At 37.8% G+C, this 25,941-nt stretch overlaps 1 protein-coding gene across 3 annotated transcripts in view; it reads right to left on the bottom strand.

The window, feature by feature from the left end:
* The window catches only part of arhgef39 (Rho guanine nucleotide exchange factor (GEF) 39), a 45,639-nt gene that overhangs the window by 3,583 nt on the left and 16,115 nt on the right, over positions 1 to 25,941 (bottom strand). For all 3 annotated transcript variants that reach the window (XM_016574683.1, XM_016574684.1, XM_016574682.1), the window contains 6 exons: positions 25,403 to 25,523; positions 21,762 to 21,880; positions 10,969 to 11,039; positions 8,612 to 8,740; positions 5,747 to 5,976; positions 2,113 to 2,201 (listed from right to left, as the gene is read on the bottom strand). In XM_016574683.1, the coding sequence (XP_016430169.1) occupies positions 2,113 to 2,201; positions 5,747 to 5,976; positions 8,612 to 8,740; positions 10,969 to 11,039; positions 21,762 to 21,880; positions 25,403 to 25,523 (759 nt within the window). The remainder of the gene's footprint in view (positions 1 to 2,112; positions 2,202 to 5,746; positions 5,977 to 8,611; positions 8,741 to 10,968; positions 11,040 to 21,761; positions 21,881 to 25,402; positions 25,524 to 25,941) is intronic.

The raw sequence follows: 25,941 nt of genomic DNA on the forward strand, positions 1-25,941 counted from the left end.
AGACGGCTTTAAGGGCCTCGATACATTTGTGGTCTTGCTCTGAGTCAATAATCAGTGGCATCAAGATTACTGGTATGCAACAGCTGAAAATAAGCTCATGGATTGTATTTCCCAAACACAAGCAACAGCAATAACATAATACTGTATCAATAACGGGAATCTGATAGTGTTTCATGAAAGGAAACGATTACATTTGCATTACAGATAATCATGGAGTGGAGTGAATACAGAATCAGAAAGGCAATTGTAAGTCATGTGACACGGATCAGTGACATGGCTTGTGTCAAACATGAAGGTAATTAAAAATGAACACAAGTAATGGATCCCACAATCTAAAGAGGTCAAATAATTATACGTTTTACTTGATCTTTAAATTTCAATAAAACTTAATTAAACAATAATTGAGTCAACAAACACTATTTACTTTCAGAACTCAAAAAGAGCATTTATTGAAACTCAGCTACTATAATGATTTGTTTTGTATGCTGTTAGGGGCCTTGTGTAGCACCTACTGCTCTGCATTTCCAGCAGTTTAAGTTTATATTTAAGATGGTCCCTTATTTGTTCAGTCCAATCTTAACAGTTTATGCGCCATATTTCAGCACAGACCGTTTTGTGAACCTGTTCTATTAAAACCGTTTGACGGATTGGACACTTAAAAATTATATTGGATCTGCGAGCAAGTCATAAATGAGTGCAGCAAAGTGACAAAAAAATTATCCGTTTAATTATACAGGTCAGAGAGATGATGGAAAACAGCTTAGAAATTATGGAAAACCTAAATTAGGTTTCTAGACCTCAAGGAAGACAAAATATATACTGTATATGTATACTGATCAAACATCTGTCTCTTAGGCATAACAGTCAATGCATGATGCTTATATTAAGAATACACATAAAAAAAATTCAATTCATAAATGCAGTGACATGAATACACCTCTTCTATGATAACACTGTTGTTTATTTTTGAATTAAAAATCATTTTGATATTCTTTTTTTTGGGGGGGGGGGGCAAACTGTCAAAAATGTCAAGGTAATAATACAACTGTCTTGATAATATAGAAAGAATTGAATTCAAAGAAAACAATAAGAAATTATATTTAAAAAATGAGGATAAAATGTATGATATGCAGGTAAAAAAGTTATTACAATTTTTAAATAAAATAATAATTAAAGGGTAGGACTTAAGCAAAAATATGCAATTATCAGAATATTATCAGAATTACTAAAAAAGAAATGTACTGAACCCACATTTGTTGTACAAGACAGCAACTGGACAGTAGGGCTGTGCAACTAATCGCATGCGATTGTCATGCGCATCTCGTCAGTAAAGCCGGTTCTGTGATTAGTAGTAAATCGCCATCACCTGCTTTCAGATGGAGCCGCATTTACTACACAGAGCCGCAGTTCACTGACGAGCTAGGCAATATCGCGTTCATAATTGCAGATGAATCGCATTCGATTATGAACGCGATATTGCCTAGCTTGTCAGTGAAATACGGCTATGTGTATTAAATGCCGCTCCATCTGAAAGCAGGTGATGGCGATTTACTACCAATCACGGAACCGGCTTTACTGACGAGATGTACATGACAATCGCATGCGATTAATTGCACAGCCCTACTGGACAGTCTTTCTTTTTCTCACACACACATAGCATTCCCCCTCATACAGTAGTAATCACCTCTGACCTCAGCTACCACAACCTGTCCAGCTCGGTCTCTAATTGTGCTCCCCTGGGCCTGTAGGTTGGGCAGAAGGCCACATGTGAGGAGCTCCCCACTATGAAGATGGCACGAGGTGACAGTTTGTCCCTCCCAATCACTCAGACAGTGCTAAACTAATTAGCCTAGCCTTGAGAGTTGGGATTGTCCCCTGTGACGAGCTCGCCCCATGTCAACCATCGCCCTGCCCTCAGGTCCTGTGAGAGAGTAAAGGGCACTGATGTTATGCTAACACTGACTACAGCGTAAAAGGCTGATGATTATGAGCTGTGTTAATGTTTTAACTTCACAACCAGGGTGGATTGACATGTTAGGGCTGGTAACCTAAAACGTTTGTTTTTTTTAGGGGCTGAATTTTGAGTATCCCTGTGTGGACAGATATACTCACCCAATAGCCAGGCAGAGGCTACGGTACCAATCATTAATGTCCACCTGATCATCGGACATTAGAAGTAGTTTGGCCCTGGCGAAGGTCAACTAGAAGAGACAAAATATTCAGTTGGAGGAAGAGACTGAGAGTTTATGTGTGACAGAAACTGGTGAAGGACACTGAAAAGCAGTGATTTTGGTGGTATCTTTTTTCGACTGATCAAAAATTTGTCTCTTAGGCATAAGGCTCAATGAAAGAAGCTTGTATCTTATATTCATTCATTCATTCAGAACTGCATTAAAAATGCAATAAACCTCTTCTATGATGACCATGCAAACAAAAAAATTTTTTGATAAACTTTTCTGGGGGGCACAATTTTTTAACAGACTTTTTTTTTGTAATGATTAAAACATGTACACTCATATATATTTAAGGTGTAATGAAAAATTACTTTATACTAAAACTTCTCTCAAAAATTGTAAAAATGGTCTTTCAAAGGCATATGAAACCAACATATATGTTGTTGTGCACATAATTCCACTGGATCACTAGAGGGCGTCCATGAACTAGTTTGTTAGCACTGCCTCCAGTGTTTACATGAACCAAGGTCTCAAAATCTCAAACATTTGTGATCTTACGATTCACAGTACTGACTTCACAGTTCTTCAGGCATATAGCCTACAGACGTAAAGGACGAACAGCAACAATTAGGCATTTTAAAGACTTAACTGGCCTTAAGATGAATTTTAGCGCTCAACACTGAAGGTGAGACAACACTAATCCACCTCACAAAACATTAAAGAACACTGTGAATAGCATTAGTAGATAATGTGAAGTGTTTAATGATTTGATTATCAATCTGATGCAAAATAGGTCATCTTGCACGAAAACGAGAACTGTGAAGGAGTTGCAGAGGAAGTAACACGTTCTCCACTCGAGCCCAAAGGCGCACAGATGTGCCAGTTGATGCTCTCAGCTGCTAATTTGGCAATGATCTGCACTTCGAGGACAAGTTTTCTGAGCTCGGCCCACGTTCTCCGCCTCCTGTCAGATGGCTCATCCTTGAGTCAACAGCAATTACCATCACTCATCCGCACTGAGCAGACTTTACTGCTAGATTACACATGTCAAACAAGACAACGGGAACCATCCAACCCCAAACAAAGGCAGAGGCTTTATCCTCAGAATAATTACAACGGGGACCCATTAGTGGATTATAATTGGGGCCTTGAAAATATTAAATGACCTTTCACATTTACCTGAGGCCGCCGGAGTGGAGGAAACGGCAGCAGTTACCGACAGCATATCAATAATCAGGCCTAATCTTTATTACGACTGGGGACGGAATCGTAATGATGAGCGGAGCCAGGTCTTTAATGGACACCTGGTAAAAAGTAATGACACTTCGGTTATATTTTAAGGAGGCGGGGGGGCTGGCGCGCTTGTTTCTCATTATGTATTAAATGGATTAAGATTTCAAATGTACCATCATCAAAAGTATTATCTAATTACCGAGTTCAGTGAGCGAGGCAAAGCGGAGCACGATATTAGGGGTCCGCCGCATGGGGAGACGGGTGGCCTGATTTATGCACAAATAGATTCCACTTCTATTGCGATGCGGTAATTAGGGATTTGTCAGGAAATCTGACCCTCTTAGGTAGAAATTACTTTGTATAATACGAACGGCGGAGCACGGAGCCTCTTCGACGCACATAATTTCACTTGATTATTTATACATCAAAGGGAATCAGTCATGGATGCAGAATAATATGCAAGGAGGTGGAGGAAGAAAGACGGAGAGCCGCGAGAGGAAGATGGAGAGACGAAAAGGGAGGGGGATGCAAAGATGGGAAATGCGAGAGAAAGAGAAAAGGAGGGAAGAAATTATCCATATACAAACATTCTCTCATCTAGACAAATGGATAGAGGAGAGGGAGCCAAAATTTTCATAGCGCATTTTCCTCTTCTACTACTACTTTCAAACTTTGCATATAGATTGCAATGGCATTTCCTGTTGTCAAATTTAATTTTGCTTTAATTCTTCACAGCCCGGCTGGGGAGGGGCCAGAGAGTGCTGACAGCCTCTTTCCCCTTCGGTCCAGGTGGGAGGCGGGTGGAACCGGGATCAATAATGTGTCCTTATGAGAAATTACACCTAATGCTATTGAGTATGCATTTGAGGCCTCTGTGGGATAACAGGCTAATGAAATGCCATTTCTAGCCATTAGATAATAAGCAGCCTCGGCCGCGGCCCAGGCGGAGGAGAGGAGAGGAGTGTGGAGCGCTGACAGGGTTTCGGGAAGATGCATTCAGCGGTCGAGCGGAAGAGATAGATCTGTGATCTAATCTGATGGAGTGGCGCAAGCGCCTTCCCACAGTTCTTTAGAGCGGGTGGCTTTTTTAGGTCTATTCCACATGCCAAAAAAGCATAACCCGCGACATGATAGTGTAGTAGTTCTGGGAGCACTAGTGTAATTGGCCTTAAACGTCATGGAATATTGATAAAGTCAAAGGGCCAAATTGCCCAACAATTCTTAAGTATTATACTGTACACTACACATTTGTGTTGCATTTATGTAGTTAATGAGAAGATCATAAATAATTGTATATTAGTTTGTTAGTTCTCAGATTCATGATATTTTATAACCAAAATAAGAGAACAAAAGGTTCAAGGAAAACCTATCTCTGTATACTGATCAGATTAAGCACTTAAACCAAATCGCATCAAATAAACGCCTTTGCGGTGTACGATACATTCGTCTGAATGTTTCATGAGAGTGCGGAGATCGTTTAGACATAATTTGTCACACAGCAGCAGCACAGAGACCTGGAAAGAGATCAAGCCATGTGGAGACATTAAAACTTGAAGCCTTATGAGGAAACTCAAGTAATTAGTGCAAGAAGGAGATTGATAAATGTATCATTTTTGCTAACTTGCAGATCAAGGCATTCTGAGAACAATAAGTGTGGGGAGGGACATACGGTTCAAATATATTTGATGGATTTGAAGAGTGCCTATGAGGAATTTTAATGGATAAACGTGTTATTCCACAGACTGACATTTTGCCCAAAGGAAAAAAATTGGGCTCGTGAGAATACATTGATCTACCAATGAAAATGTAATGCATTGATTACATATCTAAAAATCAATTTTAATTATTCCAATAATATCCAATGTATTGTGCATTCAATCATTTTCAGTTCACCCAAATCCCCAGTTTACATCTGGCGTGGACGCATTTAATGAAGCAGGAGATTAAATTTGAGTATTTTTACTAAAATAATTGTTTCCCCCTTTTTCCTATGCATCAAAATGCAGAGACAATCACAAGTATGCCAATAGTAAGCTGATTTCCAAGAAAAGTGTGAACACTGTCATAAGATTAATTTCACACCATTACATCAACACGCCATTGGCTCAGTAGTGTAGGTTTGTCCTGTTTGTCCAGTAGTCAACGTTTATTTTTGAGATTACTTTTAGTACAGTTAGTGGTTCAGGAATACCACAATTCACCTTTATGAACATCCTTAAAAATAAATATGAATCATACCAAAATATGTGAACTGAATTATGAACAAGATTCAGATTTTAATAGAATAAATCCATCTGACTTATAAACATAGCAAACTGCATCCAATTGTTTTAACTTACACTAATAAGGCCTCCCTGGCTTTTGGTGTGGCCGAAGACTTTGTCCACTGTGCACTCCTTTAATGGGTAGATTCGCTGGCAGGCAAACTTATCCCCATTGATAGGATGTATGGGACTGCATGGTTTGGCCTGGAGCAGGATGTCAGAGAACAGGTAAAACATCTTGGGTTTTGCCTCCGTGCCTTTAGGGGGCACTGTCTTCAGCCAGCCTTCCCGAATGTACCACTTCCCTACGACGAGAAGAGATAACAGGGAAATGGATGAAGGACTTACCTATTGTATACGTTAAAAAGGCAATTTCAAGCAGAGAATAAAAAGCAGAAGGTTTACATGACTTGACACGGAAAAGAGACAACCAATCTCCCTTCTCAGTGATTGGCAGTTGCATGATGGAAACTAAATTAGATGCTGACATTTGGATAGATAAGATGAAATTTCATTCCTGCTACTGATTCCTTAATTGCCCCAGTGAACCTTGTGATTGCAGCTCTGGCGATAGCAAGAGCGCGGAGCTCAAAATGGATGCTCTGAGCGACAGACAAGCACTCTATAATTAGCAGAGAGGTCAAGCTTGGGTCAAACTGCTTTTTAAAAATGCCACAGGTTTAATATGAGGCAACAACGAAGACATTCTGTGATACTCCCAGGCGACATGTGCAGATTGGATTTAATGGTTTCTTTGGCTTCTTTAAATTGGTAACATGGATTTACATGGTCAAGTTCTCTCTGGATCATGCAGGATAGTCATTCCTGATTATTTCAGTTGCACATCCACAATGCTAACAAGCGTACAAACTCAATAACAAGACACCCAGTGCCAAAAAACATCAAGCAGTCCACAGGTAAAATGGTAAAGAACCCCCGCTTCTGTTTAATGTGAAACTGTATGCTTCTTCCTCAAATACCCATCCCTGGTTTGGACTGACATATCCAAGGAAGAATTCATCGGCTCAGTTCAAAGAGCAGGAACTTGGAGATCCCCCTCTTCATGTTGAACGCTTTCAACTTTCCCTGTCAAAGAGCACCTCTGCCCAGCTACAAAGGACCTAGTGGTTTGCAGGGTGCTAAAGGTTGCACTACAAAGCGGCCAGGGTCCTCCTGATGTGACCAAGCCAAAGACCCAGAGACACATAAAAGCACTTCTTGATTTGAAAGTGATGGAACGGCAAGTCAGATCATTGTTAATTTTGAGAAGGCTTTGTTGGATAGGTTACCCTTTCATGTCAGTTAAAAGGGGATTCAGGTGTTCATCTACAGTATTCAAAGCCCAGGAGCTCTCTTTAAAGTTGTGGTCTGATTCAGGTTACTCAATTGTACGAACAATTGTGACTTTAAGGCCGAAACTTACTCTATGTAGGTACATGAATGCAGGCAATCGCACCAATGCGTGCTCGACAATCACACAATGCTGGATTCATTGCCGCAAGTAGGAGTCAACGGTCTTCTATGGTTATGGTGCATTCACGTCATGTCGGAATTACCGTAATTACGGGATGTAAAGTCTGAACATTCCCAGTCTACAAGTTGTAATTTCAAGTTCTATGTGGACATGTGAGTCCTTTATCCAAGTCAGAATCCTGTAATTATGGTAATTGGTCAGTTTTCTCTTTTGGGCCAACAACTTGTGGCAGAGCAATACAAGATACCTGAACAATAACACATCTGGATTAATGGCACAGATATTTGAATGTAACTTTATTGCCCCCTTGAGTAGTGCACTTTCAATGTGCTGGATGATGATTTTTCTGGTTGGTGGTTTGTTTTTGGCATTTAAGATTTGCACTTAACTGACTGGGGGGGGTTTGTAGTGCCATCCTAAGGGCATGGAACGGTCTCATCTTTCGCTCTTCGCCTTTCTATTACGCTCTGTAGGCCAAAGAGTTTCGGCTTGGCCCTTGGAAAGCTGTGGTGGCGGCAACGTCCTGCCGAGGACTCCAAGGAAACAGACAGTCTGTCTGCCGTATCAATGTCCCATTGATTCAAGCTTTGCGTCTGAGAATTACACTGCCCTTATCTCCAAGCCGGCCACTTAATATTGTTCAGGGGCTTCGAAGCCTCTCATCTGTCAAGCATCACTTTCGTTAGGGCACATTTGAGGAAACGGAGGGGTTGGGTGAGATAAGCTGGGATGGCCTGGTTTGGTTCGGCCTTCTGAAGTCAGAAAAAGTGCATGTGGAAGAAAAGAAGCCTTATTGGACAAGAGAAAGGACCTCGGTAGAATTCTAGAGTCCTGGAAAAACAGGATGAGAGGTTTTTTTTTTACTCTTCCTACATCCGGCGCTGTGTGAAATGAGCCCAGTGCTCGTTGGGTATTCATCGCCAGCCTCCCAACCACCTTTGTGCACACACACACTCTCTCTAGCTCCCTTTCTCCCAGCTTCCTTTTTATCTGCCGGCCCACAAGATGAGGAGAGGCGCTAATTGGTCCTGGGGGAGATTGGCAGGCCAAGGCATTCACGACAAGGCCCTCTGTGTCTTTTTCTCTCTCTCTCTTCCTTCTCCATCTCCTTTGTTTCACACGTGGGCATTCTCCCTTGGGATAAATAAGAAGGAAGAAAGGACCTCCACTCCACAAGTAGCAAAAGAGAAGAAAGATGGAAAGAACTGACTTAAGGCACACTTCCCTTCCATTACCAATTAGCGGCGAGAACTTGTCGATAAATTCAGTTAATTCTCTCATTGGAGACTACGATTGTGCCTGGCAAAAACAAACCCACCTCTATTGATTATGGGCAAACAGCTGGGTCTCTTTTAAACAAGACTACTTTTCCACACTCTTCCACCTGACCTCCTTCATCCGCTTAACTCTCTGGCTCTCCATGGAGCTCTGGGAGATAAAAAGAATGGAAGATCACAGTCTCTAACCTGGAGTCAGGATTCTGGTCTTTCGGCCCTTCAGCTGTTTCTGGACTCTGCGCAGCTGCAGGTGGTTCTCATGGCTGCGGGCGTTGTCCTGGATCCGCTGGGCGACCTCTGAGATGGCTTTCACTGCCTCTGCACCAAAAGGGCACATGGCATAAAACAGCAGAAGGGACTGAATGGACACATAACCAAACTCTGCAGGTACAACAAACTAAACACAACGCTAAAATTCCTCCTTATGCCAAGCACACAATGAAAGACTGAAGCATGTCACATTGTGTACATTTAAAGACAGCTTTTTAAGTTTTCTGTCATGTTGGTAAAAACATAACATGACTAATCGCAGATTAGGCGCATCAATGAAACCAGATTTCAAAACCTTTTTTTGACATCAAAAAGTGACAAGCTTCATTCTTGAAGCATTACTTCTAGTGTTTGTTCACAGATACATTACGGACTCAGTAATGAACATGTTCAAATGCATAATTGTTTGTGTGTACTAATGGAATTAATGTAATGCAAATCTATGATCTACTGTAAATAATAACAATATATGCACTTCTTTGAGTAGAGTGTTAAATCATTACCATAACTGTATAATTTGATGGTTCCACAAAAAAGTACACATAGTTCAATATGAACACGAGTGTGCCCTATTTATGCAATTTTGAACTTATTACGAGTCTCTCACGAGTAATACAACAACATGACACACTAATAAGTGCACACCCATAGGCGTTCATGCATTATGCAGACTGCATTATTCCATATGATAATAACAGTTTGTTTTTGGCCTCCACACAATGTTTGATTTCACCATCAACCCCCTGGAGAAAGATGAGGGTGCATTAACATGTCCAAAAACCACTGATTGGTGGTTGCCCTTGCCATAGGATGTTGTGCTAGCCATCCAAAGCACAAGGCCTACATACTTCATCTGAATCTTTTGTGTTTTCGTCTGCCTGATAAACACGGTTTCTGTACAAAACTGATTTCTGCGGTTCATTGGTTTATTGGAAGCAAGCTGTGCAACATAAAAGCGTCAAAACGTGATCTAAATAATGTAGCGTGAACTCGTTTTCAGAGTTTCAGATCAAACTTTTTTAGTTTGCAACTAAAATTTTAGAGAAAACATTTAGCCAATTACCGTGCCGGGAATTCATTAACTAATGTAGACATCATCAACTCATTAAGAAGAAAAAAGAAACACAAACAAGCAGATGGATACTAATTTTAAACCCAGCTTTGGTCTTATTGACTATAACAATTCAGACAATGAACAGCGCTTGGGGCGTTTGCTTCATAGTAAAATAATCACAGCCTAATTGAGTCGCTTATCTTTAGAACAATTACAAGCAAAAACCAAACAAAGTGACTGTTTAGAGATGACTGGGCCTCTCTCTGTACGTCTCTCAGTCCTTCCCTTTTAAGAAAACCCTCTCTATAATTGTGTTTCAACAGAGCTATGGCTGATGCATTATTAATACCATCTCATTCCACATTCTATGAACACTCTCTCGGTCTTCTTATTTTAGACATTCAGTATGTTTAAACAGAACTCGGTCCGAGGAGTTCTTGAGTGTTAACTTTTTTTAATTAACCTTTGACAGTCTTCGCGGTCGAGTTCAGGAGATACTTGGCTGTAGGGAAACACAGAAGTTAGCGTTCCAAAATGCAAGCAATTGACGAACGCCGCAATCATGATAATTAAAACTGTGGAGTTTCGCTGCATACGTGTGATGAGAAAAAAAAATATCAACACAAAAAGAAAACTGGAAAACAACAACAAAGCCTCTTGTGAGTTTCACTGCTAGTTTGCTTAATCAGATACAATATAATTTGTCTGGGGTTGTTTTTAAATAATTCCCTTTACAATATGCCACCCGGTGACAATAACAACACGTGAGCGCTACAACAGGGGCCCAGAGTTGTTCTTTGTCACCCTAACAAAGACAAGGGAGGCTGTCTTTTCAGCTGCCAGCTTAAAAACTTTTTTCCCTTTAAGACGCAGGTTTGTTTTGGCACCGTATGAAACGATTTCTGCATTTGCACCTTCTTCAACAGGCCATGGTACCCTCCGCAATGCTTATCTCTGCAAAGCACCTCATCATCACAAACACGTTGAGTGATCTCTTTTTAGGTTGCTCTGTAAGTGACAAACTAGAGTGGAAAGCAAATTTGACAAGCATAACAAGTGTGACTTTGGGTGAATGTGATTCCGCAGCTTGATACAGATCCTGACAATAAACAGATAATGAAAAAAAAAATCTAGACAGGCTAAACCCATCAACACTTTTGTCACAGAGCGCAAACAGGATAAGAGAGTGTTTGTCGAATTGCGAGACGGCGGTGCCTCTTACTTGAAAGCTGTTGAAACTCTGGGTTGTCTGGACCGGTGTTCTCTGTCAAGTCCCTCAAGAAATGCTTGTACCTAAAAAAGCAACAAATAAACAAAACACGGCACAGGCTTAATGCAACGTTTCTATAAATACACCCTTAAAGTGCAAGAGAAAACCCATCTCGTCGTGTCAGGGTAAGGAGGTCGGACAAGTGCTGTCATCGTAAGACGACATTACTCGCATTAAGACACGTTTAAGAAAAAAAGCTTTTCTTTTTGATAAGGAATAAAAAGCCATTCAGCCTACAAAATTACACTAACGTGTCGTATTTCTGCTTCCTCCAACAATGCGGCGGAACTGATTTTGTGCTATTTTATAAGGATGAGGAAAGGATTTGAAGGAGGAAAAATTAGAATGCATTTCCTTCTGTCCGGGTCACACAAACAAGTGCACGGGGTCAAACTTTACATTCACCTCTGTTCAGGAAAATATTAAATATTGATTATTGTGCTATTCTCCCCTGATGACACAAAAAAGGTTATAAATGGCTGGGCAAATCAAGGGCCCAATTAAGGAAATGACCCCTATTGCAAGGTGAGGGTCAAATTGAGAGAGGAGAAAATTTGGTAGTAATTCATTTCATGTTTCAGGGGTGGAGATAAAGATAGAGCGAGTCTTAATGCCAGAGATTACAGTTCACTTAAGCAGAACTCCAGCGACTAGAGACATCAAAGGCTTCTTTCAAATGAGAAGGCTCTCAGAAAAAGTTCGACTCTGTGGTATCGTCACTTCACAATAAAACATTTCAGTGCTCACAAAATATTCTCCACATGTCTGGCACCAAATTCCACGTCAAGTCCACCATTTTAGATGTTGTCAGATAAACTGGGGCATCTTTAGTCTGTCTTAAGCGTCCTCTCAACTCCACCGTGGCATCTTTCTTTGGTGACTCAGCCTGCCGATCCCCGCGGGCTGAAAAGTTAAGCACGAATATTCCCGTTCCCTGAGAGCCGTGCTAAGCGGCGGAGCAGGGGCCTTTCTAATTGGAGGAGTGTGAAGTGAAGATCGTTGCAGCCGTAGTCTCTTTTTCCCTGCGGCCATGTCGAAATTATGTAAACAGTGGTGGCAGCCGCCAAGACACCCATGTCACCCATCACCCGTGACAACCACAGAGGGGGGTGGAGGAGCACATTCTTTAAACTCCACTTCTGACGCGAGATTTTAAGAGGGTTGCGACTACAAGGCCAAAGAGAGAGAGAGGAGGTAATGTCTGATATGGGGCCTTCTGACTCCTCTTTTTCGGCCCTCCCTCCCTCTCAGGAGTTTAGAGGTCACTTGATAAACATTTTCATGCAAAACAGTCAGTTTGTGTACAGGATGTGTATTTATTCACAGCAGGGCTTGTGGGATATCCTGCAAAGCTTCCCATATTAAAAGCTGAAGCTGAAAAATCCCAGCATGTGCATGCTCATTTATTCAATTATTATTTATGATAATTTTGCCGTATGCAAGTATTAAATGTCCTCAACCGATTACATTTTAGATCCCTGTTCTTATGAAATATATTAAAGATTTAAAGATCTTTAAAAATTCTGTCATCATTTACAAACTACTTTGGTTACCATTGACTTCCATTGTATGAAAAAAAATAAAAATAAATACTGAGACATTTCTTAAATTAGCTTTTATGTTTCACAGAAGAAAGACAGCAATACAGGTTTGAAACAAAGTGAGGATGAGTAAATGATGACAGAATTTTCATAATCATTTTTGAACCATCACTTTAAATAAACATATAGTTCAGTCATGAAACTCTAGATGGCGCATTCTGACAGGGTGTTAACGTAACTGATGATATTCAGAGAGTTAAACGACTTGGCACAAGCTGATTGGTTAATGCTGCCAAGACCAAATACATTAACATTGTCATATCCATCACCATGCTAAAACATTCAGAGAGTTGTCATGATTGAAATGCGGTTTAATAAAAACACAGCTAATATCGGCTGAAAATACACCACTATTACCTGGCTAAAGTAACATGAAACCTGAAAAACCTCAGAAGAGATCCATCACTACGTCTCAACCTAAAAAGTACTTTTGCCAAATGGGTGCTCCCTTAATCTGTTGGTTCAGGGGTGCACGATGACCTTGGACTTCATTGACAACTGCCATTGATTTCTGTCTGTGAGTGTCTCGTTCTTTGTTCTCACTGCTCCTTCTATCAGGTCAAGACCCGAACGCATCGGTTCAAGCAGACATATGGGTGCCAGGGCAGTGAAACGCTCACAACAATCACTAGGAGCAATCACCATGCTATTATTATTATTATACATAATAATAATACAAAAACGTTTAATACTTTGGAGTTTGGAGTTTTGAAAAATCTAGGCATCATCTAGAAAATGAAACAAATAATAAAAATTAAAAAATCTCTATATATAATAAATAAAAAAAATTAAAAAAAAACTCTGTGGCCTACAAACAGCCTAAACGAAACCCAACTAAACAGGCTTTCTGAACAAAGGAAAAACTAGAGCAGTAGCATATTACTCATTAGAAATGAAAGAAAAGAGGAAACCAAACAACAAGCCCCAATTAAGCCTCCTTCTAATAAAAGGCACTTAAAAAGAGAAATAATCTTACTTCTTTTTCTTCTTGTCTCATCTTGTAGTAACAAATAGATTACAGGCATTATCAGCCACGAATGCCCTTATTAGGGGCGTGGGGGGCAAGAAATCTAATTAAAGTGGCACAGTAACAAAAAAGGGAACGGCCTAATGAGCATTATTAAAGCACATTCCAAATAATGTAAACGGAACTTGCTCGTTTAGCTGCCCTGTCCCACTCATTAGCGTGCAAAGCAAAGAGAAGATAACAAGACAATAACGTAATCTGAACCGTATTTATAACAGTTCAGATATTCTAATGAAGAGGAGCGCTAGAAAGCGTCGCTGGCCTAGTTACCGGCATGGACGCCTTGCTGCGCTAATTCCTTTGTAATATACAGATGAAACAAGCTTCACGTTTTCATTCTCTTCCTCCACCCCCCCCCACCGCTGCAGATATGTCGGGTCACCCGGTAGTTACATGCACATGTCAGTGCAGGAGAGGATGAGGAGGAAATATCTGTCTAATTATTTGTCTTTACATGTGCATTAAGGATTCAAATTCCTAATTAAGGGACAACAGCCACTGTCAGACTCCTGCATGGGTTATTGAACACTGCGTTGGCTGTTGCATAACTACTGCTCTTTAATAGCTGCAGACGTATGAGCACATCAGCTCTGAAGGCCCCAAGACGTCGCCAACTTCTGCAATTAAATTATAACACAAATGATAACAAAATGCATATTGTGTTCACAGTACATTGGGATTGTATGAAGAATGTGGCTTTTTCTGAGGTGCCATGGGAGTCACGTGACTTTGGCTTTGATTGCATGGATTTCATGCATTAATGAATGCATGAATGAAAGGTTTGTTATCATATCAATCCAATCTTGGACCCCACTGACATCACATATGCTGTAAAATGATTTTTGTTGTAAATAAAACAAAGATTATTGGTATGTTTAACAAGAAAATACTATTTCAGTTTTTCTACTTCGAAATTGTATGTTTAATTCAATTTGTTAATTGCTATTTATTAAAAAAATTTATAAACAAATAAATAAAAAATAAAAAGATTCTGGATTTGTTATTATCTGAAAAACTTCAGGAAAAATAAAACAAATATAAAAAACAACAACAATAACTTTGACTCTGTTTTTAGTTAGCACACAAAAGGAAATACTATTTCAGCATTTCTACTTTGAAATTTCACGTTGAATTCGGTGTGATACATGCTGTTTGGAAATGAAATATGAAATATAAAATAAAAATAAAAAATAAATAAAATAAAAAGGAAATACTATTTCTGTTTTTGTACTTCGAAATTTCACGTTTAGAAATAAAATCAAACACGCACAAAAAAAAACGTAAACTCTGTTTTTAGTTAGCGAGGTTAAACATCTTGCTAACTTTCATCTTGCTAGCACAAAAAACATCTGCAGCCTACAGAAATAATTTACCATTTCAGTTTTTCTACTACTATTTTTTTCCAGTGTACATGAAAAAACTGATTTTTTTTCAAATTATCTTCTTACAGGTTGGGAACAACATGAGGGTGAATAAATGATGATGGGATTTTCATTTCTGCATGAACTCTCTCTTTAAAAGAATCTATCAATTATAATGCTGATAGTTACAGCATTCTTGAAATAGTATCTCACAAACAAGTCATCTTGATTGGATAGTAATAATTTTCAGTGTATTAAAACTGCTAATTAGACTCCAATTGGCTAATTGGATATTTAAAAAATTCCCTCTGAACTGATATGTGCTGAGAATACTTGCTATGCACACAAACAATAATCTTAAATCACAAGCTTCAGTCTGGATCCAGAACACCTGAGAAGAGATGATGCCAACCCCTCAGAGGACCTCAGATGATGCCAACCCTGAAACAACATACAGAACTACCAAACTTTGCTATATTGATTGCATCATATAATAATTGCTGTTAATAGTGTTCATCGTCTGTTTGATTACGTCTTTAATTGATTTTCCATACATTTCTGCCATATGTACATAAACTGACAGTCACCACTGATAAGCTACTACTAAATATTGTAGAAACTTAATTTTCTGTAAAGTTGCTTTGCAACGATTTGTAATATAATACAAATAAACTTGAATTGAATCTCAATAAACAAAATAACAAGCTTAAATGCATATAATGCCACAGCAGCACTTTGAGAAGAGTTTTACAAGTTTTTCACCGCACTTTGACTGTTCCCGAGTGCCTGAACCTAATTAACAAAAGCCAAGACATAAAGCAGATTGTCCGATAGCTTCCAAGAATTTCAATAAGTCTTCTCTGCTTGAGAGCCAAGTATTGTAGTAGGCAATCACTACCTGAGGTCAACATATCAAGGACGACGAGATGAGGGTAATGTTATATTTAAAGGATCAATACCAGTTCTGAGAGTAAATATTAAATAAAAAGCGCTTTTACAAGACTGAAGAATCCTGTAGTACTCATCCTAGTCCTTCGAGTCTCAGGCTGAATCGAAAAAAGTGAGCTTTGGCATTACCCATTTGAACAGATCAAAAGAAGAGAGGAGGTGAGTTCACCCGAGGTCTTGTCTTAAGACTAAACCATAGATATGGAGGATGTGACCTCTCAACTTCCATGTAAAAGCGACGTCTCAATAGCATAGAAAGCACGATTAGGAGGACAGCGCTACAAAGCTGCTTTTAAATGAGTTCAATCAACACCTTTGCAAACAAACACAAATGGTGAGAAACCCTCCTGAACTCCTCATTATGTTGTGTTTGAAGCACCGATTGAATTGAACCCATTCTGCTGTGTAAGCACAGGCCCATATAACAGCCCTGACACTATCGGCTACATAATGGCTCAGCTCCATTAACACGAGTCCTCCACCGTTTTTTGAGGCTCTCTGCATGTAAAAGAGACACGACCATTACCTTCTGACCCGCTCTGAGCGACGAGTTCCACCACAAAGCGAAAGATTAACCTCTTATATGGCACTTCTCATCGTCGATGTTGAGGACATTCAAATCCATTATAGAGTTGTAGAAGTGTGTTAAAAAACATGCCGTTTTATTACTATAAGGCTTAAACTACCTAGAACTAATGCTAGACACAATCAATGCCATGGTCAGATACAGGGACAGAAACATTTCATATAAAAGATATAACAAATGCAAACCGGGCTTTTAGTTTTGAAATTTAATCCGTTACGGTGTAATTTACAACACTACTTTACAGTGCGATGCATTTACAAATTTTAAATACCTTTTAAATTCCAATTTATTCTCTGTATTTATAATGAATCAGAATTGAGGAAGCAATTTTAGAATTAAAATGAACTTAAATTCAAAGAAATTCATAGAACTGTCTTTTTAACTAGAAAATGAATGTTTTGAATACAGTTTAACAAAACTTAAAGACAGTTTACAGACAGGCAAATGGCAGAACGACAGATAGAACGATAGATAGACAGAACGATGAACAGACAGACAGAATAAGAGAGGCAGATATAATGAAAGATAGAACTATAGACTGATAGAACGATAGATATACAGACAGAATGATAGATAAAATGATGGAAGACAGATACAATGACAGATAAATAGACAGGCAGAATAATTGATAGAACGATAGTGTAGCGTCTGGACCAATCAAACACACAATTTTTCATTTGATTTAACAAATCAGTTATTCATTAGATTAACAAATCGTCACAGTCCCCTCACCCAATAAACTGGATGCCAGGATGTCTGCAATGACACCAGGCCCCAGAACAAAAGGCAGATACAATGAAAGACAGAACGATGGAATGCTAGATAGAACGATGGATAAAACTATAGATAGAATGATAAAATGATGGATAGACAGATAGAACGATGGTTAGACTGATTGAATAATCAAGAGATAGACAGACAGAAAAAAGAATAGAATGTTGGATAGACAGATAGAATGATAGACAGATAAAATAATGGATAGATAGAACGAAAGACAGAATGATAGACAGAATGACGGATAGACAAACAGAACAGCACATAGAAAGAAAGACAGACAGAATGAGAGATGGAATGACAGAACGCTAGACAGAATGATGGATAGAAAAGAAATCAATATCGATTTTCATACCGTCACTTTCAATTTACTTTGACCACTTAAAATAACTGGTTTTAGTTTTTAATGTTTTATTTTACATTTAATGTGACATTTTACAGAATTTTAATTATGCCCATAACAAAGAAATAATTATTTGTTCATTGACTTCATTTCTCTGTCTGACACTCGACAAATTGTCCAAAATGTCCATCTGTAGTCAGGAACACCTCAGGGAGGAGAAGAAGAGTTGAGAGGAGAGCGACTCAACATGAATCTCTTCTCAGCAGCTGCAGTAAATGGCATTTAATAATAGGAATGATTTTATCCTCCCTCCCAACAGTCCTGCTCCATGTCTTAAGTAGCCACCATGATCCACACACAGCCAGCCTCGCCATCCATCATCTTCCAGCCCAATAAGTGACAACAATTTCCTCCCGAGTCCCCGTTAGAGGCGGTACTCCTGATTATCAGCACTCTCCGAGAATGGAGCTCTTCTGCCGTGCCACTTAAGATCATCATACAATTATGCGCCCCCGTGTGTCCTCGCTTTCCAAGAACGGAGGAGAGGCAGAATCGATGCGGGGACAATAGGAAACACAGTGATCAGGGCCTGAGAGGATGAGATCAGATCAAGGGCATCTTTGAACATGCTGATTGAGATGTCAGCGCTCGGCAGTTCCGAGGGAAATTAGAGGATATCTCTGTGATAACACAAAGTCCTGCGGTTTGCTGCATGACAAAAACAGTGAGAAAAAACCTGGCTTGCATCCATTCGAAAGGCTGTCATCTTGTGAATCCGGTGTTAGGTGAACTTATAACAAGTGGTCAGTGCTCAAAACAGGTATAAATGGAGTACAAAATGTTATGTGATCTAATCATACATATCACATTTAAAACGCTGAGTGAATGTGACCACATTGCATTGGTAGTAAAAATAATAATACATTCTAGAGGACCGACTAATTTCTTGTCAATCATCCACTGCACTAAAACAAGTGTTTAAAACTTTGCCAGTTTCGTTTGGTTTTGAAAGAAAGCACCTATCTGTTCCAAAAAAAAAAAAGAAAAAAAAAAAAAGGTAAAAATACTGTACACTACTGTTCAAAAGTTTGGTCAATAAGCTTTTATGAATGTTTTAGAAAGAAGTCACTTATGGTCACCAAGGCTGCATTTATTTGATTAAAAATACAGTAAAACTAGTAATATTATGAAATATTATTACAATTTTCAAGTTTCCCATTTAAATGTTTTTATTTATTCCTGTGAGGACAGAGCTGAATTTTCAGCAGCCATTATTCCAGAAAACATTCTAAATGTGACCCTGGACCACAAAACCAGTCTTAAGTCGCTTGGGTATATTTTTAGCAATAGCTAAAAAAAACATTGTATGGGTTAAAATTATTGATTTTTCTTTTATGCCAAAAATCATTAGGATATTAAGTAAAGATCATGTTCCATGAAGATATTTTGTAAATTTCCTACTGTAAATATATCAAAACTTAATTTTTGATTAGTAATATGCATTGCTAAGAACTTTAAAGGCGATTTTCTCAGTATTTAGATTTTTTTGCACCGTCAGATTCCAGATTTTCAAATAGTTGTTTGAAAAATAGTTGTCTCGGGCCAAATATTGTCCTATTCTAACAAACTATACATCAATGGAAAGCTTTGCTTATTCAGCTTTCAGATGATGCATAAATCTCAATTTCAAAAAATTGACCCTTATGACTGGTTTTGTGGTCCAGGGTCACATATGCTAATTTGGTGCACAAAAAGCCATTTCCTACTATTATTATCAATGTTAAAAACAGTCGTGCTGCTTAATATTTTTTTGGAAACCGTGATATATTTTTTCAGCATTCTTTGATAAATAGAAAGTTCAAAAGAACAATATTTATTTGAAATAATAATAAAAAAATCTTTTGCAACATTATAAATGTCTTTACTTTCAGTTTTGACCAATTTAGTGCATCCTTGCTTAGACAGACAGACAGATGATATATAGATAGATAGAAAAATTATAATGCTTCACATGTCAATTTATTTTGGTTTACTTTTTGTGCTTTACACAGCGATACACTGACAATGTAAGTGATGTGTAGTCATGAAATATAATAAAATCAAATCTCTAGTGGTCAAAGGACGTTCATGCTAAAACCAGGAGTAAAATCATGATCAAATCACCTAAAATGGATGCACAAAGACACATAAAGAGGGCCTGTAAACAAACAGGATTGTCATTTTGCATATGATGAAGCCACTGAATGAAAACCATGACAGGTGGGTGCTAGCTGAGGAATGTTCTTATAAAGAATAAATATAAAGGCCTAATTATCGTCATAGCTAGAATGACATTGTGTTTGTCTTCTTTCATGTTGGAAACTACATTTAATAAGAAGGAGTGACATAAAAGCCTAATTAAGATGGGACTCGAGCAGCTTGATAAAGGAATGCCATGTAATTTACGCTGGTTCTTAAGCATGTTCTAGTTCATTTCGCACCCTGTTACACTAATTAACGGCTGAGACCACGACCGCATGAAATTACAGCCAAGAAAAACGGCGGCTTAACAAAAGGGATTTTGACAGTTCTTGGACAGTCTGAAGGCAGGTGTGAGCACAACATCAAACAATAATTACGTCTGTCATTGAGAGGCTCGGTACACGTCGTGCTCTGACTCCTCCAAAGCACAGAAATACGGATGGAGAATTCAAGCATGAAAACCATAACCCGGTGGTGACAGCTTTCTGTAATCATGCCATCAAATGATTCCCAAAATCCCTCTTTAAAGTAAATCCACATAGTGCGATCAACAAAATGTGAAGTTGTAGAGTGATTTGACAGCTGAGCAGAAGACTGTGAAGTAGACTGGCCTGTGTCAGAAGATACTGATGCATAACCAAAACGCTTTACATTCCCATCAAGAACTGACTGCAGTTCAATGCTGCCATCCTGTTGATGCTGCCGATCCCGTAATCTCTTCAACAAAGCAGATGGTTTAAACTTTAAATACACAAAAAACATCCGCTGACCAATCCATCTCATTTACTTGAAAATTCAATGGCTGAGGTACTCTGACATTTAATGAGATTTGAAGAAAACTTTGCACGTCAATTGCAATAAGTGGTTGAGGAGTCCATTAAACAGCACAAAATCAAAATATCTTTAGGTGAAGTGTGTCATTTATGCATCAATACCATCATCAAATGGATAAATAAAGTATAAATATATAATAAAAATAAGTAATAAAGTTTTCACAAACACTCATGTCTATGTCTACAAAACAAAAACCTGCTATGAAATAATTTCTCTTTTCAGCTAGGGATGCACCAATATAAGAATTATTTCCCATAACAACAAGCTGATAAAAATGCTCATGTTATAGCCGATAACCGACTAAAATTATAATATTATATAAATTATTTAAATAAATAAATCAATAAAAATAAAACACTTAAAACTAAAAATCATAACTTTAAATGCAACAAGTGAATTTAGGCATCACAACATTATAATGCATAAAATGAAAAATTTATATTCATTTTGATATTTGCTAAAGAGTACATTTAACTGTTAAATTATTAGCGTATTTTACACAGATATTAACTTTAAATACATTTTAAACTTTAAGTGAGCATTAAGTGAGCATCTAAATATAAAAATAAAAGAAATGAGCATGCACAATTAAATATTCTAATTCGGCTGATAACAGATTAAAAAAATAAAAAATAAAAAACTCTAATGCTGGGTGATAACCAATAAATAAATAAATAAATGACCAAACCTCTAATATCGGCCAAAAACCGATAAATGGTTGACTTTAAAATTTTATATTACTTTGTATAAATATCATATATATATTTGTGTGTGTGTGTGTATGTATATATTTTTTTAGAAAATGGATATTATACACAATACACAAATATTATTAAATAAACACTAGATGATAGCAAAAGTGATCTTAATATAAATATTGTGTAAATGAGCATGCACATTGCACAATTAAATATCCAATATTGGCCAATAACCGAAAAATAAAAATAATAATAATACTAATATCTGCTGATAATCAATAACCGTTGTCTTTAAAGTTCAAATACTGTCACAAGTGTACTTGAGGACTTACTGCTGGATGCGCTGAAGAGGAAGCGTTAGCAAGTCCTCAAGTTTCTGCTGACTGAACTCAGGCCTCGACTCCTGGAGCTTTTTAAACCGTCTGAAGGCTTTGCTTTTCTTCACCTGAACCTGAGAAGGAAATTAACCATGAATCAAAGATCTGCTTATATGAAAACATCCTGATACAACAGTAGAGCACATTTGATAGAGCTAGCGATAACACTGTTTACCTCCCACCAACAGTATCACCCCCGTAGATGATGCATGTGGCGTGATGTCTACTGAATTGTACATTCAGTCTCGCTTGTGACTGAATCTCACTCATGCACAATGAGACGAGACATCTCTGTTGTCTCTTATCACAACTTCTGAATAGAGCAACCCTGGTTTCATTATTAAATATACATTCACACAAACCAAGTCAGGCTAATGACAGGCGGAGTCTGCATTAGCATAGCAAAATATCACTACTTTATGTAAAATTTGTTTTGAATTGTGCTTCCCTCTGAGAAAAGCCTAGGTCGGTGCTACTTTTCTGCGCTAAGTAAATAATAAATAAACATATCAAGTACAAGAAACAATCCATCATCTTCAAACGGCACACACCGTGTACAACACCTGCTCAGCTAACATTTATGGCTGAAGCAGCTGGGGTCTCAATCTGAGAAACACACCAACATTAAATCACCGCATGTCGGACATGCTGTGAGAGGAATCCTTCATTCAGGACAGCCAAAAAAAAAAACTCTGAGTGAATCCTGTCAAATCAAGAGCTTTCCACGTTTGAAAAATAATAGGCAAGTCATCAAAACAATTTTAAAATTCTATAATTAAAAAAAACAACAATATAATTTGTAATAAAATTGATCAATTTTGTCTGAATAAAAAAACAAAACATTAAACAATTTAAATATTTAACAAGTGAATTTAAGCATCTCAAAATTATAATGTACAGCATGAAAAATATATTAATTTTGAGAGTTGCATTATTAGTATTTTTAAAGATTACAGCTGTTGTTTTCATTTGACCTTTCTATTTATCAAAGATCCCTATTAAATATAGGAAATTTTTATATTTAATCTTAAAATAGAATTATTTAAAATTTAATAATATTTCATATACTTGATTTTCATTTATATTTGATCAAATAAATGTAGCCTTGTTAAACATTTACACCAGTTAAAAAAAAAAAAAAAAGATTTTTATCTGAACATTTAAAAAAAGATTATGTATTGTATGAAAACAGCATAAAAACGGGGTGGGGAATGGGAGGGGCTCATTGGCACAGTGATTAACAAGAAAAATTAAAATTGGCACTTTATGCCCAAAAGGTTGCCGACCCCTGGTACAGATATATTGTGCATTCCTAAAATAATTCAAAACTATCTAGCTACATTTTAACAGATTTAAGCATCACATTATTATATATTTATAAAAGTTACTATTGCACCACACTTCCTTATGCTGTATGTTCTGTCAAGGTTGAAGATTGTATTAAAAAGAAAATAAAAAATGTCAAATTAACATGTATAAAATATGTAAAGAGAGTCACTGGTTGGGAAAACGTTGAGATCTTGGTCTAGATTGCTATCCTCTTAATCAGCTTCATGGGATGATGGATTTTGAAGGACAAACGAGCCATGTTTTGAATCATGTGACATGGCGAACACACCAGCCCATGTTCCAGCAATTACAGCCATGTAGGCCAAGCGGAGGAATCAATGCTAACTTAAACAGCTCAGTCTGCAATCAATGAGAATCAGTCAATTGGCCGCAGACGCATTCCTCCTCTTAATTAAGACATTAATATCTGTGAGGCTCCAGGCTTCCCCTCAGATAAATAAAACCAGACGTTAGCATGCAGCTTGGAAGAGCTTTGCTGTGAGGCTAACACTCGAACATATATTCAGTATTAGACACAATTACTGGCATAGCACGAAACACGTTACAATGCCCCCTCAGTTCACCGTAAGCACACAGAATACAGAAGTTAGCATTAGCCAGGCATGCCGATGATTCTTTAACCGCTAACTGATTTGGTCTAACAAGGAATCAGTCATCTGTACACTTGGGTACAGGTGCCTTGCCGAGGGAGGAGCTAATTAGCAAAGAGAGAGACTCCACATCTCACTTTTTTTCCGGCCGACTGATGGAGGCTGCCCATTTAAGTCAGGCGTAATGAGATGGTAGTGTTGGACCTAATGGTACCGCTGGGCTTTGCCTGGAGAGATCTGTTTGCACAGAGTGTCATCCATAAGCCTTAATCAGGTAGGTGACTCCTTTTTTTTTCACCGTTCCAAACGTCAATCATTCTGAATGGCGATCTTTGAGTTACTGACCCGACATCGTGTCTTCTCTTCTTCTTTTCCCCACAAGGTTGAGCCGAGTAATGTGGTAGGGCAAAAAAAGGTGCCATAGATGAGGAGTTGTACAATGATTTAATAGGTTTGGACTAATTAGAAGTAGAGCATGACATACTGTCAATCCTGCACATTACCATAGATCTATATTAAATACATATTCATGATTTCATATCGACAGATGCAGCCATATATATAATATATAATTGGAAAAACATTTTTACATTAAAATATTATATATTAATTACTAAAAAATGCATTCATTCATTCATTAAATAATACAATTAATATTATAATTCATTATTTTTTTATTCATTTTAGTCCAAATTTATTTTTCCAGTCATGCAAATGCACAATTACATATTAAATCATACTTTCATAGAACCATCATACTGTGTCAAATCATCAACAATTAGTTAACTACTTATAATAAATATCAGGGCACACTTTCACGTTACCCTACCCTGCAGTCTTGCCACCGCACTCCAAACGCAATGATAACCCTGATACTGTTTTGGAAATCAAGGCACTTCTTGTCACAAATAATGAGGGGGGTTAGTTCAGAGGCAGACGTATTTGCAAAAGGAAGTGTTTTTAGTCAGATTTGTGTGGTGTCATCCGAGGGCCCCTCCCTGTGGGTGACATACTTATTTGACACAAGGGTGCTGAGGCTAGCGCCCAAGGGCAAGTGTGCGGCGCTTTGTAGCAGGAACGCACTCATTGCGAAACCAGGAACAAAACAAGGTGTTCAAGAGGAATGGAAGAGCTGGTGCTCTGGCTGTCAGGCACATTAGGGTGACATGGGTATAATTCAAGGGTGAGGGTGTTGACACTTGTGAGGGAGCTTATTATCCAAACTAGGCAAGGTAGGTACCGCTTAGACCAAACAGAAATACAGGTACGGATACACGCACTAGTAGAGCATGACATACTGTCAATCCTGCACATTACCATAGATCTATATTAAATACATATTCATGATTTCATATCGACAGATGCAGCCACCGGCTTTTGTGTAAGTAGGTGACCTCTATCCAGGTAAAAGAAGGCATTTACTCACGAAAAAACCAATACCAGCAACCGTTTGATTTAGTAACTTTCAAATCATAATCAAAAGAGGTGGAAAGTGACACAATCAGTGAAATGTAATAATATTCACTTTAATTTACAGCTATGTTCACGCAGGCATTACTCAAGACCGTACAACATAAAGAGTCACACTTGTAAGTACGGTTGTCAGAAGTGAAAGGGAGTCAAATTTAACATGTAAAACATTTAACTTCAACTTACCATGAGGGCTTTTTTAGCTGTCTGAATGTTGTCAACATAAGTATTATACAACTGCAGATGAGTGCAGAACTCCTCAAACCCGACACCAAACCTCCCCAGTTCTAGATGAGTGAGTAGGGTCCTGTTAAAAACAAGTAAGAAGTAAAAATATTATTTGCTTTATGCAGCGTAATTTAATCAGACTTCAGTGAATTTATCATACCTCAAATGTACTGTAAATTAAAATAAATAAATATTTAACGATTTATATAAAATATACATTATATATAATATAGAAAAATAAATATTTTTAAATTAAAATTCTATATTAATTAATAAAGCTATTCATTATACTTAATTAAAATAAGCTCAATAATAAAAATAGATAAACATAAGTAATAAATACATATTTAAATTTTTTTTTATTTAGAAATACTTTTCAATTTTATATAAATACAAAAACACACACATTAATAAATCAATTAAATAATGCATTTGACAGTAACTAGTAGTAATACACAATATTTTATTGAAAAGTGTGTGTGTGTGTGTGTGTGTGT

Source organism: Sinocyclocheilus rhinocerous, unplaced genomic scaffold (genome assembly GCF_001515625.1).
Source record: "Sinocyclocheilus rhinocerous isolate Xijiao unplaced genomic scaffold, SAMN03320098_v1.1 scaffold1164, whole genome shotgun sequence".
NCBI lineage: Eukaryota > Metazoa > Chordata > Actinopteri > Cypriniformes > Cyprinidae > Sinocyclocheilus > Sinocyclocheilus rhinocerous.